Source organism: Pavona decussata, unplaced genomic scaffold (genome assembly GCF_977016875.1).
Source record: "Pavona decussata unplaced genomic scaffold, jaPavDecu1.1 SCAFFOLD_59, whole genome shotgun sequence".
Taxonomy (NCBI): Eukaryota; Metazoa; Cnidaria; class Anthozoa; order Scleractinia; family Agariciidae; genus Pavona; species Pavona decussata.
This window is the reverse complement of record NW_028145481.1, coordinates 42026-59289: the sequence shown is the minus strand read 5'-3', so window position 1 is coordinate 59289 and position 17264 is coordinate 42026. Positions and strand designations below refer to the sequence as shown.

The 17264-nt window shown below is 42.2% G+C and overlaps 2 protein-coding genes and 2 pseudogenes across 9 annotated transcripts in view; 3 read left to right on the top strand and 1 right to left on the bottom strand.

Annotated features, from left to right (window-relative positions):
* The window catches only part of LOC146479251 (cytoskeleton-associated protein 5-like), a 49425-nt gene that overhangs the window by 26345 nt on the left and 5816 nt on the right, over positions 1-17264 (bottom strand). For 7 of the 8 annotated variants that reach the window (XM_085110878.1, XM_085110881.1, XM_085110879.1 and 4 more), the window contains 10 exons: positions 17109-17189; positions 14737-14884; positions 11693-11790; positions 10816-10929; positions 10430-10624; positions 9893-10057; positions 8136-8264; positions 2363-2554; positions 1596-1712; positions 370-480 (listed from right to left, as the gene is read on the bottom strand). In XM_085110878.1, the coding sequence (XP_084967004.1) occupies positions 370-480; positions 1596-1712; positions 2363-2554; positions 8136-8264; positions 9893-10057; positions 10430-10624; positions 10816-10929; positions 11693-11790; positions 14737-14884; positions 17109-17189 (1350 nt within the window). The remainder of the gene's footprint in view (positions 1-369; positions 481-1595; positions 1713-2362; positions 2555-8135; positions 8265-9892; positions 10058-10429; positions 10625-10815; positions 10930-11692; positions 11791-14736; positions 14885-17108; positions 17190-17264) is intronic. The other variant, XM_085110884.1, reaches the window with a different exon arrangement.
* LOC146479254 (uncharacterized) lies at positions 2583-6360 on the top strand (annotated as a pseudogene).
* Positions 5149-8061, top strand: LOC146479253 (uncharacterized; annotated as a pseudogene).
* Positions 12579-13715, top strand: LOC146479252 (uncharacterized). Its single transcript, XM_085110886.1, has 4 exons — positions 12579-12731; positions 12851-12971; positions 13069-13173; positions 13310-13715. Exons 1-4 carry the CDS (start codon positions 12601-12603, stop codon positions 13415-13417), a joined length of 465 nt encoding a protein of 154 aa, XP_084967012.1. The 5' UTR covers positions 12579-12600; the 3' UTR covers positions 13418-13715.

Sequence of the window (17264 nt, the reverse complement as noted above, 5' to 3'; positions counted from 1 at the left end):
ATTATCAAGTAAACAATTTTGACTGCCAACATACAGTATACATAATATTGACCAAGAAAAGTGGATCAAAATCAACCAATCAAAGCACATGAATACAATGCTTGGAGTAATCAGATCTTTGCTGCTCCATGATACTTCTAAGTTCTGCTATGACGATTAACAGGGAAGTGAAAAGCATACCTGGAGCAGAAATGGCATACATACATGTGCATGTTTACCTGCATAGGCTAACTAGTGCATGTAGACTTGAAAATCAATCTGTTTGGAGTTGTGGTGATCACACAATGACATTCAAGAATTGAATAATTATTCTTGACTGGTGCTCACATTTTATCATTAATTACCACATACAGTGAAAGCCATATGTACCTCAGTTAAGGCTTCTATACCAGCCAGTCTTTCCTTCCAGTTAGTGTCTGCAAGCTGTTTCAACACAGCTTCAGAAATAATCTCTGCAGCCTTAGCATCTACTTCTTCAGGCTAAATTGAATTTTAGAGCACAAATGGTCAAGCATGTGAAGAAACTCACAATACAAATAATATTACAGTACTTTAACGCCTATGTCGCAAACGGAGGTTGGGTGCCCAGGAGCCAGGGCCTGGTACCGCCAACCCAAACCCAGGTAGGTAGAACACCCCATAAGCCTGCCCTACCCACAACCCCGCCACGAGCCCCGTCCGCAACCCAGCCCCAACCCTAGCACCCGTCACACTGAGACTAGAAGCTCAGTGGAAAAATAATAAGTACATAAGACAACGAACTAACCCTAACCTTAACCAACCCCCAACAATAACAAGGTAACACTACTGGGAGGGAAGGGAGGGAAAGAAAAGCCCAACAAAACGCGATAAACTAGTCACGCCACGAAAAACGCTGAGTAGAGTAAATTTCCGAGCACGTGCAAAGGAGCACGCCTAAACTGCAAGAGAATACCGCTGGCCGCGCAACTGCCTGCAGACCTGAACCAGGCCCCAAACAGTAATGTAACAACAAATGTCCAAACGCTAATGTGCTACCCGTGCTCAAACTATACGCCAATAATTGCTAACGCCTCGCTACGCCACGCCACCAAGGAGCAAGCTTGCTCCAAGTCGTTAACTAAGTTAAATTACATTTAACCCTATTAAAATGTTTATATACTTTTTTAAAAAATTGAGGAAACCAGTAAATCACCTAAGTTAAAAGCTAAGTTAAATTCAAGCCAGTGGCTGGTCAGTGGTCCATCTGCAAAAGTTTTACATAAGGGTGCGCTCAGGAATTTTCAGGGGAAACTGCTTTGCCTGCTATTGCTACTGTAGCTTGCTTACATTTCACTCACTATTCCTTTGAGTTTTTTTGCATTGACAACATTCATCGCAAAAATTAGTGAAAAAATGCAATTTGTGGTGTGCATATTCATCGTTCCCACATTCTTTTCCAAGATCAATTGTGAAATATTAAATAATGTTTAACATTGAATCTGCTCTTCACATTAACAAAAAGTCAATTTCAGGCTTGGGTACATTCTTAACTTGACCTTCTTACAAAAAAAAAAGTTTCTTGAATAGAAAAGAGAGTAATTCAATGCACATTGCCTGTCACATCAAACTCTTACCGTCATTTCTGGTTCAGTAGGTTCCTCACTGTCGTGAGCACTCACAGAGGCTTTCTTTTTTCCTTTTGAAGCTTTTCCTGCACCAGCAGCTGCTGACGAAGGCTTCTTTTTTGATGGCTAAAATTATAATAATCTCAACAGTCAATGACACAGACATACTAAGAAAAAGGAAATCTGAGTGCTCCTACCAGGAGTCGAACCTAAGACCTTCCGATTACTAGTTCAGATGCCCTACCACTGAGCTACAGGAGACTCGTTGGAACTAAGGCCATTAAATTAGGTTTATGTGACAAACATCCTACAGACTGCTAGGATTTGAATGTCGATGTGTGGCATATACGCATTGAAATAAATGTGATGGTATATTTGTAAGCCTGATTGTGATGATTCTTATTTTTAATTGGTTACCAGACAAATACGAATCAATGCATTACACATTTTTGTGCCCAGAAATACCTCTCAAACTGTCTTGTATCTACTGTTTATCGCTGATGTTTAGCAGCAAGCCAAACCTAGCCCCAAAAGCAATAAATCAACCCATTCCCTTGAACACAATTCAATAAAACACCATACTTTATAGGACCTCCTGCAAGCAACCATTTACCTTGAACACCTAGTACCCAATCAACATACAGAAAAGAATTTCCCGACTGCAAAAAAGCCTTGTGTCAAATGCATTGCATTTTAAATCTACTGACTTGTTTCTGTTATTGTGTACAGCAAAAAATGGCCTTTGGTGTGTGTATAAGACATCTACAATGGCATACCCCTGCAGAAGCTGGTTTAGCAGCACCAGCAGCTGGTTTAGCCTGTTTCTGTGCAGGTTTCTTGGCTGGTGCATCCTTCTTGGCTCCATCTGTGCTTGTTGCCGCAGCACCAGCTGGCTTAGCTGAGGCACTGGCAGACCCACCAATAGCAGGAACAGCACTGACCTCAGCCTTCTCTGCACACTCTTTCACCTTTGGAAAGAAAACAAAATCATTGATAATGTCAGTAAACCACATCAGCATCTTCCCATTTTGCCATACAAGCGTGGGTCAACAGAGGAAAGTGGCTTGCATCCTACAGGATAGGTGAATCAGTGCCCGCCTGGGAACAGAACCAGCAGTGGGAGTATAGGAATATAGATCAAGAAAAATCACTCCCCCGCCCCACTGCTAGGTTATTTGCTTGGAAGATACATCTATGGTACAAATCCATTATGCTGCTTAATGGCCAAACGTGCTGAAAAAAAATCTTGTAACCATATTAAACACATTGCTTTCTAAGGAAGTAAATGTCATGGTGATTGGAAGTCTCTGCCCAAGTTTTTTCTCAAATGCTTCTGTACAATCATGTTGCTCAGTTGGGGTAAATTATAGAGGACAGTTATTCTCTTTACTTAACACATGTAATAATCATTAATGGATACTGAAAGAAATGTGGCTAAATGTAATTTAGGCAAAGTTAACCTCGAAGCAATGCTGGTCAGCTGTTTTCCCCAACTATATTAGGGGTAGCCCGATGTCTCTAGCAGGGGCACCTCGTGACTTTTATACGCAGTTGCTTGCTTGCAGTTCTTCGCAAAGTGTTGTCTCAATTGCTTGCTGTTTGCGTGCCAGTTTGTGCTTTGTTTTTTCTGCTTGTACAATGACTGCTCGTTGAACCAACAACAGTTTGGCTGCTCATTTGGATGGGGAGAACTCGTCAGCGGATACCCTTCTGCCAACCGAGTCGCCAGGTCCTTCGTCGCTCGCTTCTGTGGCAAACACGGTGCCACAAACCTCTTCGACCGCTTCTGCTCCAGTTGTCCACGATCCCGCGCTAATCGCGGCTATCGTCGATGCCGTGAAAGCCTCGTTAGCGGCAGAAAAAGATGCTGGTTCCAGTGCGAGCAATCTGCGTGGAAATGTTGCTAGCGCGGAGCCACAAGCAGTTTTGGGGGGCATTCCCGCCCCATCGCCCAGCTTGTCACAGCAAACGGCGACCTTTCTCGCTTCTGGAGGCGCCTTTCCGGTGCAACAGGCGATATCCTCACCTTCAGCCACGCAAGGTAGGCCTAATTTTACTGTGCCATCCTTTGTTGCCACTTTTGCAACCCCGCGCTCGCCGATTTTAAGCACGTCGATCACGGCGGGCGCTTCTGTCCCGGTGCCACTCAGCGACAGCACGTTGGCTGCAAACCTGCCTTCGGGACCGCTACTCCAACAGCCGTTTGTTGTTGGCCCTGGTTTTTCGCCAATTCCGGCAAAAACGGTTAGCCAAATTGTTGCCGGCAAGTACATGGATTTCGGGGATTTGCTGTCGGTTAGCATCGTTCAGACTGAGCCGGAAACGCAAGCATTCCTGGACGGCCGGTTAGTGTTTTTGCCAAGCGCTAAAAAGCAACGTCGCCGCATCGAGGACATCGTGACCTGGTCCGAAGCCTTTACAATTTTTACGCTGATTCTGACGTCTTATTTTCCGCACCGGTGGAAAGATCTCACTTCTTACAAGCTTCTCATTCTGCGCACGTATCGCCAATTCAGTGGTTGTGTTTGGCTGGCCTACGATCAGGCCTTCCGCCAGCACGCTGCGGCTACGAAGCTCGTGGACTGGTCGACCATGAACGTTCAACTTTACAATTTTCACGCTGCTGGGGCCTCTGTGCGTTCTGGGTCTGGTGGCTCCTTGAGCGAGCTACCCGAACCATCAGGAGCTGACTCCTCCCAGGTCATTATTTTGCCGGTCTTGGAACAGAGGCCGCTGCTCGGCACAATTTGCTTCGTGTCGGTTTGCCCATCGCTGCAGCACCTGTGCAGGTTCCCACCGTGCCTCTGAATGCTCTCGTCGTTTTGACAAAACGTCGTCTTTCGATCACAAACGTAGTTCGGCGTCTCCTCCTTCCGTGCCCTCGTCCACCTCGAAAACCAGGCGTTAATGGATGTGCCTTTTTAACGTTTAGTCATAGAAGTACTTCTTAAGTTGTGTTCCCCTTCTTTTTGTCAATAGTAGCTAGGTTGGGCCATATTTGCTGCAATAAAGTTGTCAAGTTGTTTGAGTTTGTGGTTTGTTGTTCATAGTTTTCTCTGTGGTTTGCCCCCCCTTTCCAGCCTGGCTTGGCCGTATTTTAAAATAGCCTTTTTTCTTCCCAGCTCATCCAGTCCTCCCTCCTGTCTCAGCAGTTAGCCCCCTTAAGGTGGAGGAGTTTTCACAGGAATTGGCCAGTCATCCCGACCAGCTACAAGTTTCTTATGTCCTCCAGGGTCTCCAGCATGGCTTTCGGTTAGGCTTCCAATCAGCTCACAAGCTTAAGCCAGCTAAAAGAAACAAGCCTTCTGCTCTTCTCCATGCCCACGTCGTTGATGCGTATCTGGCTAATGAAGTCTCCCTGGGCAGGGTTGCAGGCCCCTTCGCTTCCTCCCCTTTTCCTCGTTTGCATATTAGCAGTTTTGGGGTAATTCCAAAGAAGGGCCAGCCAGGCAAGTGGCGCTTGATAGTCGATTTGTCTTCCCCAGGGGGTGCTAGTGTTAACGACGGCATTGATCCTCAGGATTTTTCTCTGCAGTATATTAAGGTTGATCAAGTTATTCGCATGGTCGCTCGTTATGGCCCAGGTGCCCTTATGGCAAAATTTGATGTGGAATCCGCTTATCGGAACATCCCAGTTCATCCAGATGACCGCTTCTTACTGGGCATGAGGTGGCGTGGTCAGTTGTACGTTGATCTCTCGCTTCCTTTCGGTCTCCGTTCTGCACCATTTATTTTCAATTCGGTAGCTGATATGGTTGAATGGATCCTTCTCCATAAGCATCGCCTTTCCGATTTGTTACATTATTTGGATGACTTTATTACCGCAGGTCCTCCACAGTCCCCCCAGTGTGCTTATAATCTTAACACAGCAATCTCTGTTTGCCATCGGCTGGGGTTGCCTCTTCACGCTAACAAATGTGTGGGTCCAGCCACTTCTATGACTATCTTAGGAATTGAATTAGACTCGGTCAACCAAGTGGCCCGTCTTCCTGAGGACAAATTGCTTGCACTAAGGGAACTCATCCATTCGTGGATGCCCCGTCGCTGGTGCAGAAAGCGGGAATTGGAGTCCCTTATTGGCCATTTACACCATGCAGCTAAAGTAGTTTGGCCAGGGAGGGCCTTTCTCCGTCGGTTTATTGATCTACTGTGCTGCTTCCATCACAAGGACCATCCTGTTCGGATTAACCAGGAATTTCGTCTTGACCTTCAGTGGTGGCAGCAGTTTCTCGCTTCTTGGCATGGCGTTGGGTTCTGGTTGTACCCTGGCATGTCTGCTGCCACAGATTTGGTGGTCACTTCGGATGCAGCAGGTGCGATTGGCTTTGGCGCCTATTCTCAAGGCCAGTGGTTTTATGGTGCCTGGTCAACGGCGCAGGCCAGGCAATCTATTGCATATCAAGAACTCTTCCCGTTAGTGATCGCTGCTCATCTTTGGGGATCGTTGTGGGCCAGGAAGCATGTCCTTTTTCGCACAGACAACGAGGCTGTAGTCGCGATTCTCACGACCAGGACTTCGAAGGTTCCAGCTTTAATGCACCTTCTCCGTGATCTTCTGCTCTCGGCGGCGCGTTGGGGTTTTACTTTCACTGCTGCTCATGTTCCTGGGGTTGAGAACAAAATTGCTGATGCTATTTCTCGTTTCCGTTGGCAGGAATTCAGGCAACTGGCCCCGGAGGCTCATTCGTCCCCTTGTCCGATTCCGCAGCTCCTGTTGGACAGTTTAACACCTCCTCCCTAGAACAACGGTGCTTGCATTTCCTGGCCCAGGGTCTGGCTCCTTCCACCCGGAAAGCTTATGCGTCCGGTCAACGCAAGTTCGTGGAATTTTGCCGCCAAGCTGGAAAGCTTCACTCCAATGGCTCGCCTTGCCCAGCAGACGAGTGGACTTTATGTTTGTTCGTTTCATTTCTTGCAGATTCGATTCAGCACTCTTCTATTAAAGTTTATTTATCTGCAGTTCGCTCCTTGCATATTGAGCAAGGTTTTCCTGATCCTCTGCTTAATTGCCTGCGGCTTCAACGAGTGTTGAGAGGGGTCAAGCGTTCCCAGGGTTCCCCGGCTGCTCAGCGCCTTCCGATTACTGACAGCCTTCTTTTGGTCATTCACCAGGCATTGGATTTCAAGCTTTTTGACCATTGCGCCTTTTGGGCAGCCTGCATGCTGGGTTTTTTTTGGTTTTCTCCGTGCTGCTGAATTTACAGTCCCCAATTTAGCCAGCTTTTCTCCAGCTATTCATCTTTCAGTGGCTGACATCTCAGTGGATTCGCGCCAGTCGCCAACTTGCCTCCGTGTCAGAATAAAAGCTTCGAAAACGGATCCGTTCCGTCAAGGCTGCCACATCCATATTGGTTTGGGAAGGGCCCCCCTCTGCGCAGTTCACGCTTTGATGGCATACCTCTCCCTACGGGGAAAGGCCCCTGGCCCCTTGTTCCTTCTTGCAAGTGGTCAACCTCTGTCTCGCGCACTTTTGACCGATTGGCTGCGGCAAATTTTCTCTACCGCGGGAATTGAGGGCAATTTCTCCAGCCACAGCTTCCGCATTGGGGCAGCCACGGTAGCAGCTCGCAACGGCATTCCTGATCATCTGATTCAGGCTCTGGGACGTTGGACTAGCAACGCATACCAGCTTTATATTCGCACGCCGTCGGAGGCTCTTGCGGGCTTCTCTGGTCAGCTGGTTTGACATCGTGTGTCCTTGCCCTTGGTTCTCCACAGCTCCCTCTACGTTGCGGTCGAGTTTAGCACCAAATTGCTTGGGGCTTGCACTGCAGTGTTTTGGGTGTTGCTCTTACGGTCAGCTGCCTTCAATTGGTAAGTGTGTTTGTATTTGTCGATGCATGCTACGCTTGGTGCTTGGGGTTGTTGGAGTCGGAGTTTCCATTTCACCCTTGTTCGCTGGCCCCTCCTTTTTCAAGCACCAAGGAGATCCTGGTTGGGTGGGGGCCGCTCGCAGGGTTGCCATGGATACCTCCTCCTCATGCTAGAACATTGCCCGGCTCCACCAACTTCAAAGGCACCAACTCCCAAGCTCATCTATTGGTGATGAGTTTAAATGTGGCTAAATGTAATTTAGGCAAAGTTAACCTCGAAGCAATGCTGGTCAGCTGTTTTCCCCAACTATATTAGGGGTAGCCCGATGTCTCTAGCAGGGGCACCTCGTGACTTTTATACGCAGTTGCTTGCTTGCAGTTCTTCGCAAAGTGTTGTCTCAATTGCTTGCTGTTTGCGTGCCAGTTTGTGCTTTGTTTTTTCCCATCCCATCCCTCCCTCTCGGTGGGGGCTAGGTAAGTATTGGGTCGGTAAGTATTCCACTGAACTGTTCAGTGTGACGGTGCTTGGTGGGGGCTGCTCCCAGGGTTGCCATGGATACCTCCTCCTCATGCTAGAGCATTGCCCGGCTCCACCAACTTCAAAGGCACCAACTCCCAAGCTCATCTATTGGTGATGAGTTTAAAGGAAATTAAAGAAGGGGGGAAAGTAGTAGAATTTGCTTTTAGTTAGTTTTTGTGAAGTACACCTTATAAACCTCATCACAACATAACAGACCTTGTCCATCTTGATCTTGTCCAGCTGCTCTATGTAAGGGTTCAGTGGTCTTTCACCCATAACCTTCAGCAGTGTGCCTAATGCCTCGGCGGTTGCATCTCTTACAGGTCCAGATGTGTCATCCATCCGCTGCAAGGCAACAATGTATCACTTAAATGCACTAACTCTCTCTGAAACTGATATTCAAAACTCATTATCAACTGTCTTAATTATCCTAGGCTGCCAACAATACCTTTTCAGCACAATTTTCAGTACATGGTAAAATGGATTTCAGCTCTTTGAGCTCCAATATCAACAAACAAAATCTCCTAACTGTACGCCATAGATTTCTTGTGCCAACAGTAAGGAGAGTTTGATTCAACATCTAGAAATTTTATCTTTTGCATGTTAGAACAAGCAGTGATCTTGTAAGAAGAAATAAGATGCTGGTTACAACCGGAGGAGGCCAGCATGACCCATGGAGTACTTAGGGTGCTAGGTTCAAATCCTGCTCCCTTCCACTGGCAGGAATTGCCCTTGGTAGTCCCAAATCCAACACCTCAACACTTTGTAAGTAGAACACTGGTCAGCCTCTTGCCATTTTGGATTCTAAGGAAATATGTTATGTTGTTTAAAATAAATGCAGGTCCTTCAAACTTCTAGCTTTGTGTTACCTTCGTTATCGGATTTAAGGACAGTGCCTACTAATACCGAGGTATTTTTGTGCGGTTTATGACTATGTGGGAAAAGCAGATCTTAGCAAGGCCTATTGGAATCCAAAAAGAAAATTGGGGGTAACCACGCATTTTTCAGAGATAATTAAGTAACAATAACTCTAAAAAGTGCCAAAATATAAAGCAATGTATGGGATTTTTTCCTAAATTGAAGCTTAATTTTCTCTGAAAAATGCATGATTACCCCCAATTTTCTTTTGAGATACCGACGACATTTGGTAAGTTCTGCTTTCTCCGTATAGTTTTAAACCACGCAAAAATATTCCTGTATTAGTAGGCACCACCCATAGGAAACCCGAGTATCTCATGATGCGCGGAACGTATGCACAGTAACAATAGTAGGCACCGGCCTTAAAAGAGTTTAAAGGTATTATTTAAGGTGACTCTATACCATTTCTTCAGTTTTCGCTGGTAGTGATATATATTTTTCTTGATGTTCTGGTTCTTTTAGCCCTGTGAAAATATCTGGTTCAAACATAGTTTCGAGTACCTTAGTCCTTATCCTTTGCTAAAAACACTGTTACAACTGGTAAAACCTGTTTCCATGGCAACCAGCAGATGATACATCTGTTGATTCCTTCACTCCTAGCTAGTTTCAAAACAGGTTTGTCCAAATTTCGTACCGTAAAATTTCGCTATTTTTTGTGTATAGAAGAGAGAAAATCCAAAGTATTTCCTTGTAAAGTCAAAAACAAATTCAGTCTGTACATACGTTTGGCCAATTTCTGCAATTTTTGTTTTTGCCATTTATTGCAGTTGTCCATGTATGATTCTCCCTAAGATTTTTTGGAGTACAAATTCCAGCTAAATCTTAACATTGAGCCAATTTTCACAAAAATTCACCATGGAAAACTTTTCAAAATAGCTTTACCTTTCAGGCTAAAACTGGCCTTGTCTCGTGTGCTAGCATAATGAAAACTCACGTATCAGTTAGAAAACTGCACATGTTTGTGCCATTTTAGTACCCAGTCACCACAAACCAAATAACTGTATGGAGTCACCTTAAAGAAATTGTGGTTCAGGTGGCTTTCAAGAACCTCTCACCTTCAGAAGACTGCTACAAACTGGCTTCAGAAACGTCTTGGGCAGAGCTGCAGGTGTGCTCTTGCAAAAGCAGCGAGTTAGAAATCTGACAGTTTCTTCCTTCACAGATGGATTCTTGCTTTCTAGAGTTGCTAACAGGTCTTCTTGCATTGCAGACAAGTTAGTCTGTCGTGAAAAACAGCAACAATGAACAAATATGGACACCAGATACAGCATATGGGGAAGAAGAAAGAGGCACTGCTCAGGAGTGGTGGGCTATCACTTTTTAAAAAACTGCTCTATCATGTGGTAAAATGCTACATCATGCACATCTCTATAAATGACATCATTGTTAGAAATTGAACAAGGCAAAATGCACGTAATACCAATTGCCTTGAACACATACCACAATGATCATTTCTCTCATAAAAAGAAAAAAACAAGGTTCTGTTTGTCAACACTTGTTGTCAGTGACATGTATGTTTTATCGCTTGTGTTAAATCACCAAACGACAATGAGAACAAGGGAAAACGTAAATATTTCTCAAAGCTGGAATACCGTGAGGAAAACAGCATCAATAGCTTCTCTCAGCGCTGCTACAACATTTGCTTTCTTCTCTTTAAATTTCTCCAGTATAGGAGATGTGATCATGGGTGAATACTGCATGAACTTTTTGCGCAATCCTGTGGCCAACAGTCCAATACACTTGGCAGCTAGAGCTACAACCATGACGTTTGCATCCTTGGCAACAATCTGAAGACAAAAAAAGGGGTTTGCTTCAATTAAACAGTCACATAAAAATAAAAATAAAATAAAGTCAAGTTGGTCTGAACCATGCCCAGGAACCAAAGAGGTTGGCTTTAAGGCAACAACCTAGATGCTTGTTTATCAATATTGCCCTCATTTGTTCCCAGTCATACGAGACATAGAGATGATGTGCTTACTTTTTTCAAGGCTGCCAAAAGCTCTCCATATTGGCCTCCTTCTAGTTTAGGATTTGACGCAAGCTTCTCAAGTGCCTCCAGTGCTTCTTTTCTCATCTGCCATTTCTTGCTCTCCTATGCAGTTCCACCATAACAAATACATGTAACATTAGGATGATGCATTTACAGTCAAACCTGTATTCAACGGAGACAGTATTAAGTGCCTTCAACTGTTGTTAAAAACCTGTATTTAATGGACACTTCCAAAAGAAAGTATATTTTTGTCCACTGTCACATTTTTGCAGACACTCCCTGAACAGAATATAATGGGTTAATGTTTTGTATCTTGGAAAAGAAATTAGCTTTCAGGATCTAAAAAGTTGAAAGCAATTAAGGTTTCGATTCGTAAATGGAACCTTTTTCAAGTAACCTTAAGGTTAATTTATATCACGTGACTTGTGGTAGTGTGAGTCACGTGACAAAATGTTCATTAATGTCAAAATTTCGCATTTAAAATGGTAGTTCATAACCACTGTCTCAATTGAGAGTGGGGGTCCTGGCACTGTATCTTGATGGCCTCTCTGATCCCCCTTCTCAGGATGTCAGTTTCCCTCGCGATGATCAGATTGTGGTTGAGAAGGAGGATCAGAGAGGCCATCAAGATACTTACAATATGTAATGGAAAACTACCCCATCCCAACCCCTCTTCAGGTATAATAGTATACACAGAATGTAAAAGTTGATATGAACCTGGGATTCAGTAAAGATATGATTCTGTACTAGTCTTACACAGCTGTCAAGTTACAGTCAAAATACAAGGACGTGGTGAGCTCTCACTCTTCTGCCAGAAATATGATTACTTTTAAGAATTGTTTACTTCAAGGTCATCAGCACTAACCAAATTTTCATAGAAGTCCTTGGGAAGTTTGGAAAGAATCTCAACTGCTTCAATAAGTTCATACGGATCAATGGCTTCCTGTACAGGGGCAGCAACTCCTGTTAAAAAAATATGCTGTAGCATAAGTCACCTCAAAAGCGTTAAAGATATGTACATTTAGCAGTAACAGACTGTTCTACTCACAACTAATTTAAGGATACTTCCTGGGTTCGCGGGTGTCCTTTGGAAAAAAATTCATATGCGCGCAAGTTTTAATAAACCTCTAACAAACTATATATCATTATAAAGCTTAATAAATGTAGTTTCCTATAAAAAATATAATTTAGCGATCTTTTTCTTTTTTAAGTGCAAGGAGCCAGTAGAACCTCAAATCCACCGATGGTTGTTCCATTGAATTAATCAGTTAGCGAACGCCGCGCGAAGAACGAAATCGCTGCACAGTGTTATTCACAAGGCATCAATCAACAAAGAGGTGTCATGCTTTTTCGAAATTCTGATTGGTTATTTAGATATCCACGTCTAAAGTTTGAGTAGCAAAAAATATTTGAGGCATGTTGCGTAAACAGTCGCCACGGGAAAAATATTTTGAAAATCAAAATTCCCTCACACCTTTTTGTTTGACATTATCCCTCGAATCTTCTGGCCAAATTTCACGACAATCCGTCAAAACTACATACGCTATTAATTCGTTCAAAGTCGACATACTCTACCAAAATTCAAGTGCGAGTTTTCGCTCGATAAAGGTTTGCAAGAAAAACAAGCCTCCACAGGAGATTATAACACCTCATTATGTGGCGAGTCAATCGAGCAACAGGACCCCATGGCGTCAACAACAATAACACAGAATTTCGTGGAAAAAGTATTGCGTTGCAGACATGTCTTAGACTCCGCTGTTGTGATCGAGCGAGATGGGGAAAGTGGCGAAAGGAAAACGTAAAAATCAACCAGGAAAACGGGGAAAAACCAAGGCTAATGAAACCGAAAGCGCGTCAGCGGAGAGTTTGAGGAGTGAACTGATATCAGATATGAAATCTATTGGGTAGGTTGTTCGTTTTGATTGCGTGTAATGTAATTTACGCTTCAAGCTAAAAGCGATTATTCATTTCGTATCAAAGGAAATGTATAATGAAAGAAAATCGCATTTTTACTGTTATTTAGGTACGATGGTGATTTCGTTGTAAGAAATCTTCACGATAGCGTGGAGCGGAGCAAAAAGCGAGAGAAAGGGCCACGCAGAACGCGCTATCTCCAGTATTACACGTGGGCTCATGCGCTTCTGGTGAGTTCTATTTCATTGGTCTAATTCTTGCTGATTTTACGCCAATGTTTCATTACAAACGCGCAGTAAAATGTTATTTGGTTTTATCTCGCTGCAGAAGAAAGAAATCGGCCCAGAGGATGCAGAATATGCATTTCCGGAGGTTGTGCTCAATTTTATTAGAAAAGTCGTTCCAGGAGATGTCAAGGGGGAGATCAGAGAGGTTTGTCTGCCACGACAACCCAAAATTTCCTTATCTTTATTCTGGTCTTTTTATCAAATAAAATAGATCTTGGAGTTGGAGTCATGCTGGTATCAAAATAATACACAATGGTGAATTTTTTTTTATATTTACACAGGACGCTTGCAAAGTTACCCTGCAGGACTTTTGCACGGCAATCGACCTCTGTGTACTTGATCCAATAACAGTGGATAAATTTGAAGGCCGCTGCTCCAGTTCTTCGTGATCACCTTCGACAGAACCTTCAACGTCAACTAGAGTTTCTTGGTCGAACCAAGCGCCTTTGTCGCTCTCTGCAAGATCGCGTTTTCGATCTTCGCTGAAATCTATCTTTCCCTTTTTCTTAGGCCCTGGCTTCTTCCGGGATTTTATTCACAGGCTCTTTTTCGTTTTTTGATGACTTTTCCATGTGGGAAGCGCGAAGAATATAAAATTCGAAGTGAGAAATTTTCTGTAGGCGAGATGTAAACAAAATATGCTCATTTCTGAAATAAGAGCTCTCGGATGAAGCGTTTTGCCGCGAAAATTCCTCTGGGGCGTCTCGCACTAAGAAGATTATGACACCTTTTTTATTTATTAACTTTTATATGGAAATACGTTTTCCTAAATATATCGCGTTTTTTTTAAAAATGTTTTTCAATTTTTTTTTTCAGTAAATGTTCGATAAAACCCCCAAATTCTATTTGGTCAAAAACATGTTTTTCCACTTTTTCACACTATCGAACCCAGGAAGTACCCTTAAGTTTTTAAGAAGCCAGCTATACAAGAAAAGGAACTTATAAGTTCTCAACTAAAGACTAAAGAAAATCCTCTCTGCATGCTGTTGTTAAGGTATTCCTGGAGGCTAAATCGAATCTTTCGGATCATGACCTTTTTTCAACATATGCAAGATTACTTAAAATGGGACCTGTACACCCAAAGGATCAAGACTAATGGTAGCCAACTAACCACAGACTGGTGAAAATTCAGTTTCTCGCACACAAGCCAAAATAATAATTATAATAATAATAATAAAAACAACAATATTATCTAAATTACAATTAAGAAAAACGGTTTGATTGGGAGATAAAAGACTGAACAGAATGAAACAAGTTTACACTAAGTCGAAAGTCAATACCTGAAACACCGCTTTTTGTACTGCATGCCTATTTAAGCTTTGTCTGATTTTATCAACAGAGTTGATTTAGGTTATTTGCCCAATGTAAAGAGATTTGAGTGCTGACATTTTCAAGCATTAGTTCTTCATCAGAGATATCAACTCAACGAGTAAACCAACGTGAAAAAAAATACAGGGCAATGTTTGTTGACTAAAACAAAGCCTACATGCAAAAATTGAGACAAATCCGAGAAAAAAAAAAAAACGGCCTAAAATTCGACATAGGTCGGTTATGCTCTCAGCCCTTCAATTGATAGTAAATGATAAAACCAAACAATTGTTTCTACTACTCCACCAATGCAGCATCACAGTTTCTTAAGAAACTAACCCCCTTAAAATCTACATTTACTGGGTCAAAAAAGTAACTTTACAAATTCTAAGTAGCAGACCTCCATCTGTAGCTGATTCACCTTCGCCACTAGGTGCAGGGGCCACTGCTACACTTTCTGCCATTTTTGCCTGCTGACTTCTTGTGAATCTGGTGGGGGCAGGTGGAGCAGGTGGAAGCTCCCCCCAAGCTTCTTCCAACTCCTTCAGCTATATAGCAAACAAGAGAATTACATCACATCAAGCAAATCCAACTACAGTGTACACAGTACCGTCAGTTGCATCTAAGCGTGTACGTGGGAGGGAAAAACATGTTCTAGTTGGGTGCAAACATGACATGTTTTGGCACCAAACATTCAAAGTTTGGAGAAGGTGGCTGCTGTCGACCTGATTTGTTTTTGCTCAACAAAATATTCTTTGGGAGAATTTCAAGATGTTAAGAATACTTTCTGGAGGCAAGTGTACTGTTTCTGAGCTAGAAATATACCTGCAAGCTGAGAAACATTAAATAAACTTATGAGTGGCATGGAAGTTGCGCTGATCTGGCGTGACAGTTTGCTTAACAGCTGTCAAACTTCAAATGTTTGGCAACAAAACACATCATGTCTGGCACACTATTAGAAAATGTTTTTTTGTCTCGTGTCCATGCTTAGATGCAACCGACAGTAATTTATATCTCCCTGGATTTTGAAAACAGGTCCATTCAAGTAGTACAATGGCGATTGGTAGCACAAATACTGTCTCCAACGTTGCCAAATAGTCCTTTTCCCATCTTCTCCCTCCTCTCTCTCCTTTCTGCTTTCTTTTGCATCATTCTCAACCTTCTTGTAGCCTTAAAACCTGTGATTCAGTGTCATTTCATGAAAAGCGCTCAAGTTTTCATCGGCCACCTCCAACACTTTGGATAGATATACATACGTAACTGATCTAAATGATGTGAACGTTTTGTGGCATTGCTTAGCTCATCACCCTAATCACATTTAGATAATTTTATTATTTTTCTTGAGGGAGCAGGAATCTTGTATTACGTTTTCAAAGACCTTCATAGATCCCATGGGAAAAAATAATTGCTTTGCTAGCCATCCAGGCAGTTGAAAGTACATGTAACTGAAGGAACATAATTATAGCAAACTCAAATTTAATTATTAACCTGCTGAATGTGATAACAGCTTGAAAGTATTATCCTTAAAAATCTTACTCAGTACTTCTGTTCTATTAAAACAGTAGGATGTACTTTGTATCAACAAAACAGATCCAAAATGGCTGCTCCCATACAAAAAAAATTGTGATCATAAACAGAATGTAAGTAAATAGAGACAACAAGAAACAATATTCTGTTAACACAAGCTTAAATGTTGTCTCAAATATTTGGTAACACAGACAGTTACTTAAACTTCTGTATAAAATTACCGTAGTTTCTAGAGAAAGCCTTTCTGGTGGAGTGCCAGGTAAGTTGTGCATCTGTTTTTTAAGAGAAGAATTCTCAAGCACAGATGGAATTGCAGGCTTGTTAATCTTCAATTTGCCTTTGCATGAAGCATTTTGGGTTCCTTTCATAAATGCCTTGAAAAGCACACTCCCAATAATAATCTCCATGATTGAATGCACAAACCACCGACTTATGTATTAAATATATGAAAAAATTCCTCTTTTTCCAAGGATAAAGTGCAAAATTCTTCCCCTTTTGTAGAATTAGACCAAGCAGTTTTCCTGTGAAAAACAATTGTTTCCAACATGTCCTCAATTCAAATTAATTCACAATATCAGAATTTTTGTTTTGCAAACAGCTTATTAAAAAATATGTGGTTTAGAAGCACACCCAACCTGACAAATTTATTTCTACAAACCTTTATTATTTATTAAATGGTGTAAATGGCATGCTGCCAGTAATTTACAAAGTTTAACATAGACAGAAAGACAAAAATCAATTTCAAATCAATAATGTATGAGCATTAGCTTCCAACAAAATGCATAAAATTATATTTACAACATATCAACTAAAAATATCTTTATTTATCTAATAATCTTTCATTCAGGCCATACAATGTAGTTATTAAAGCTTAATCATGTGTTCTGGAAAGGATGATGACTCAATTCTGAGTGCTATGATTAATTCAAACATTTTACAAATAAATTAACTAGTAAAGTGGAACCCCGATTTTACGATCCTCAATCTAACAATATTCCCGATTTAACAATCAACAGTCTGTGTCCCGGCAAAAGTTATTTATAGATCAGGAGTTCGTTTTCAACGATATCCCAATTGAACAATATGATTTTGCTGTCCCCTTGCCATATCTTAAAATTGAGGTTCCACTGTATACAAATCATACAGGATGTTCACAGAACTTTATTTAAAACCCAGGAAGGTATTGGCTACAAAACCCCGTCAAGATCATTTTGATTCTCAGTCTAAAATCAAAGCAGCACAAACCTGGACTGGCTTTATATTTTGTAGCTGTGTCTTGAGGATGTCTCTAATCCATTTGTATATTTCAATAGCAAGGGCTTTGGCCTAAAATATAATAAAGCACAGCCACTTTATATTATAAACAAACCCTCATTCAAAAACAACAAAAACAACATGTGC